The sequence below is a fragment of the Ixodes scapularis genome, unplaced genomic scaffold (genome assembly GCF_016920785.2).
Source record: "Ixodes scapularis isolate PalLabHiFi unplaced genomic scaffold, ASM1692078v2 PGA_scaffold13__105_contigs__length_92229423, whole genome shotgun sequence".
NCBI classification, from domain to species: Eukaryota; Metazoa; Arthropoda; class Arachnida; order Ixodida; family Ixodidae; genus Ixodes; species Ixodes scapularis.
In genome coordinates, this window is record NW_024609839.1 from 77,712,144 (window position 1) to 77,717,162 (window position 5,019).

At 52.4% G+C, this 5,019-nt stretch overlaps 1 protein-coding gene across 1 annotated transcript in view; it reads left to right on the forward strand.

Annotated features, from left to right (window-relative positions):
- The first annotated feature begins 1,505 nt into the window (after positions 1 to 1,505).
- LOC8040612 (transcription factor AP-4) overlaps positions 1,506 to 5,019 on the forward strand; it is a 62,965-nt gene continuing 59,451 nt past the window's right edge. The window contains 2 exon segments of the mRNA XM_029984340.4: positions 1,506 to 1,740; positions 1,742 to 1,803. Of these exon segments, the coding sequence (XP_029840200.3) occupies positions 1,714 to 1,740; positions 1,742 to 1,803 (89 nt within the window). The 5' untranslated portion in view covers positions 1,506 to 1,713.

Consider the following 5,019-nt stretch of genomic DNA (forward strand, 5'->3'; position numbering starts at 1 on the left):
CCTAATTTTTCTTTTCTTTTTCTACGGGCTGTTTTAATTACACGGGAAAGGTTGGAGCTGACGCGCGCCGTAGCTCGCCAAAATTAAACAGCATTAAAAAAAAAAAAAAAAAAAAAAAAGCCTCCGGAACACAGGATTAAGTGTCAAAGCGTTCCGTACGGCGGCATTGTGGTTTTAGGCGCAGGGGACGACGCCCGCACCCGAAACATTCGGCAATGTTCGTGTTCCTACACGGCGAGAAAGTGCTCCAAAAATACGTCTTCGGCGAATCGGAACGCAAGGAGGGGCATGCCACTCAAATTATGTTAAAAATATTAAATTAAATTATTAGATAACTTCAAACAAAAAGCAAACAAACGTGCATAGAAAAAAAAAAAGAAAGAAAGAAAGGTAATTGTTAGAAAGAAACACGCTAAGGGCAGCATTTAGCGGGCATACATCAAAGCGTTCGCAATGCATAAGGACATTTCGCCGAAAGAACCAACCAACGACAAATAAAACCTCTAAAACAATAAAATCCGCTTAACTTGACCAGCCGAGCATTTTCCGGCTGTCGCGTCCTTCTCGGCCGCGACAGACGGGCTAAAACAAAGTGTCGTCTGCTTCCTGAAGCGCCCAGACGGCGCTAGCTGGCGGCGGACTCGCGCCGCGGCGAACAAACATTTTCTCCCGCCTAAACAACGTACGGGAATAATGTAAATGCTCGATTCGAAGGAGTGCGTACACGGCGAGAGACGGATGTTGAGGTTGTCGGCATTTTGAAGCGTCTGTCGGCGGCGGGCGGCGCGCGAAGCTACCGTGCGAAGAAGACCGGCGAGCCAAAATGCCCCAGCCGCCCGCTCCGCCGCCGCTCCCCCCCCCCCCCGGAGCAGCCGAACTCGCAGAGAGAAAACAAAAATGGCCTGTAAAGATGGCGTCCAAAGAAAGAGCGCGAGCGAAAAAGCGCGAGAGAGGAGAAACGCGCTGAGAGAGAGAGAAAGAACGAGGGAGAGAGCGATGAAAAAAAAGCATTCCAACAACGCAAAAACAGATGCAGCCGTTCCCCGCCACTATTGATTGACGTAACGGCTCCCCGGTCACGTGACTCTCCTCCTATTGGTCGACCGGAATTCCCGACGTAGTAGCGTACTATGGAGAAAATGGAGTCATCTCGAACTAAACTTTGGAATACTTTGCTGTTTTAAACAACTCGAGGTTCGTATTAGGCTTGCAAATAACGCAAAAATGCACGTTAAGTTTTGTAATATATTTTTTCCGGCATTGTTCCTCGTGTGGACGCGGCGGAGCTTGATAAATGCGTCACAGACGGCAGCAATTCTCTCAAGACGGAGACTCAGCTGAAAGCGTGTGGCTGCCAGCACGACAGCTGATAGACATACAGCGCAGTGAGATACCTCCGCGGCGGAAGCTAGTCCCCCCGGTTTTGCAAAGTTGCATTGCTTCTCGAGCTTTCTGTCGCAAATATCGCGTTTAGCGTTACTTATGGGACGAAGCTTGACGTGTATCGGGGAAGGCGGGCGAGTAGCGCGACATAAATGAGCGCGCCGGTCCGCGGAGTGATACGCGCTGGCACGCTCGCCGCGTTTCCCGCCAAAGGTAGCCATTCCGTGAATCAAGCGGAGCCGCCTTTGTAAATAGCGGCGGTGGATTTTTGGATTTTGCGTCGGAGATCAGCTCGATTGCACCTGTTTTGCGGATACGGCCGTTCGGGTGATGGCGTTGTACCATCGGAGCAGCGAAAAAACGACGGATACTGAACGACTTTCGCCGGCAAGAAGAAGAAGTGATCGGCAGCCTGGTCAGGTAAGGGTGTGACACGGCTGATGCGTGCGTGTGTGTGTTCTCCGACGACTCCGAGAGATCCCTTCGCCGATCTCGCGATTTCGTTTCCGCCGGTTCGCGATCGTTGGTGTGCGGCGTCGGCAGCGCTAAAGAACGCCGGCAACTCGGCTGGCGTCGGCGTGCCGGCCGGCCGGCTGCGTGCGTCGCCCTGACAGCGTGATGCCGGCGTTCGGTACGCCAGCTGTTCGGAGTCTCGACGGCGCCGCATGGTCGGTCGGCGCCGGCGGCCCGCTTTCGGCGTCGTACTTGTCCGTCTCGCGACCGCCTGCTCGGATTTTCGGCGGACAACTCGCGCGGATCGCTCTTGCAACCTGTCCCTGTGCTTATTTTGCGAGATGTTCGTTTTGAAACGCGATTTTTGCCGCCGTCGCGCCGGTTCAGCTGTTTCGTCTCACTTCCGCCGACTCAGCTGGTGCGCACGCCCGGCGCTGCTGCCCTTTAAAATCGGACGTTGTCCGCGCTCGACCTCCTGGTGTTGCGGACCTTTTCGTTTTTGTTTCTCTTACGATCTTTCGTTGAGTTTGATCCTTTTTATTAGTGCTTTTGACCCGTCGTAACATCCAACACGTTCTTGTGGAACACGTGGTGCGCGGCACGCCCCGGAACCTTAAACCGCGTTCCAAAAATTGCTCCGGCTCCGAAATGAAAACGGACGCACCGTGTTGGAGGTGTCGTTCATCGAAATCCTTCGATCCCCGCGTATTGTACCCGTTGTTTTCACTTTTATTTGGGAGATTTTCGGCGGAAATCGCGTCAACCACGTTGTCGTTCCGTGGCGTGTGCGTCCACCAGGTTTCGTCTGCTACCTGCTCTCGGTTTTCCCGCGTCTGCTTTTGTCCGGACGTCCGTTGTCGCCATATTTGTGTTCGAGTTTTGAAAAAAAAAGTTTTGCGTGTCGCGCGCTGTGCTCGAGCGTGCCGTGGCGTTCTTTCCCCGCGCCTCGCCGTCCGCCGACGGAGGTGCACCGGCTCCCCTTTGTGTGCACGCCGGCCGGCAATGGCGGCGGCGCTGGTGTGCTGCATGGCTTCGCCTTCCCTGGCTCGCGTCCAGGCAGCAGCAGCTGTGGACCGGCCCGGCGGCGGCGGCGACGCGCGCTTCCCTCTCCCCTTTCTTGTCCTTCCTTCCTTCCCTCGGATTTTCTTCCTTATTTCTTCCTATCTCTCTTTCTCTCTGCCTTCCCCCTCTCCCTGTGTTGTTGTCCTCCTCTCCCCCGCATCAGGCTGCGACGCGCCGCTGTGCTGGTGGCTTTTTATGGCGGCTCGGTTCGTCGTCTGCTCCGGTTCGCGTCCGGCGTCGTCTGCTTTTTCTGCTCGCCTTTTCGCGCGCTCGTTTTGTGATGCCGTTCGAACGAATTGTCTCGTCTCATTGTGGGCTCATTCTGTCATACTTAAGTCTAGCTTATTAACTATTGACTCTAGTCATCGATTATTTTTTTTTGTAGTCGCCGACTCATGCTATCGTCCGCCGCAGCTGAGCCGGAAGGATCCGTAGTATGAGCGCGAGCAAAAGCTTCGCCACCGGCGCAGTTGCGTGTAAACCCCCCCCCCCCCCCCCCCCCCCCCCTCCCTCCCTTTTCACACCTGTTTTGCGCCTCCGAAATGTCTAGGATCGAACTTCGTGAGTTCGCGATATGTTTGGATGCTCTTTCATCGCCGGGTTGTTCAGTCCTTGAAGCGGATGTAGCGGCTGGGATGAAGTTATTTAGCACAGCTTGCCTGCCCCGTGGATCAGACGACCGTCTTATTTCCTTACGACGTTGGGCATAATGGCTGGATCGGAATGTGATTGCGTAGCCGACCGATTACGGGCACTTTAGTAACGGCCATTTTGTTCCTTCCCGTCCCATCCTTAATAAGAGGAGGAAGTGTTCTCCGGGCCAGCCCGCCGCCGAGGTTCGTAAAAGGATGTGAAAAAGAAAGAAAGAAACTACAAGTGTGTACAGGGAAATAGAAATTCTCAACGCGAAGTAGATCAAGGGCCGTTGCGGAGCTCTTGTACTTTTTCTCCTCGTGTGAATGAGATAAGATGGCCAAGAAAGCTCGGAATAGGTTTTGAGATGGCATATTAAAGAGGGAGAACAAACTGCCCGCACCATTGTTTTTCATTTACGTAGCCTCCGCGTAGACTTTGAAACACGGAGTGCGGGTCTCGGGTTATGGTTTTCACTTTGATTGTGTCGCTTTGCGCTATGGCTGTTTCCGTGTGTGATGTGTTGTCGGAAGCGATAAATTGCACATTTGGCAAGGGGAGGGGGTGTCTATTCGCCATTATTTGCTCTGTCCAAGCCCTAACTACGTCACTGGACTGGTGATTACGTGAGCTGTTCCGAAAACCATGAACCACAACGACGTAACTGGAAGTGCGCTTCGAAGTGTTAGCGAAAACGGACAAGAAAAGTTACGAGGCTAAGGTCACAGTTGAACGGCTTAGTCGATGTAAACTTGGATTTCTTATTCTTCATTTAACACCTGTTAGCTTTGCATTGTCGTTGTACAAGGCTAGTGCCGTCACGCATTGTATTAAATTTTAAAAGCCATCTGGGAATGGTTTTTTTCGCATGTGTTCTGATGCCGAGCTTCCACAACGTACGTTGCATTCTCGCCTCCGCTGTTTTTTGGAATGCATTACTTAAAACCCACAGCCGTAGCTACGAATGACGTATGCAACATCTGTTCGCAGTAGGAAGCTATGCGGAACGCTAGTTCTTCTACTTCTTGCACAATGGTTGCGATGATGTCAGAACTCCAAGCTTTCGTTAGCTGATTGGAAAAAAAAAAAAAAAAATAGTGGGTAAATCTCAAGGCATCTAGCGTTGAGGGTCTACCCACTATCCTTCCAATCAAAGCCAATGAGAACTTGGCGTCATTCTGACGTAACCACAACCTCTTGCACTAGAATCAGACGACCTTGCGTCTCTCCCTGACCTCCCGGAGAAGTCGAAGATCTCAAATACAACGAGCGCCCCGTATCCAAAATGACCTGGAAAGATCGCGGAAGCCCAGAAGCCCTTTATTGTGCAACTTGCGTCACGTCAGGGTGTGCATGCTTTCATTGTTGTGTTGTTGTTTTCTCCGCCGATATCAAGGCGAGCACCTGTTCAGACTTGTTGCAAAGCTCGACGCGCTGCTCGCTCGCGGGATTTCTTGACTGCAGTACATGACTCCCCGAAAAGCTTCT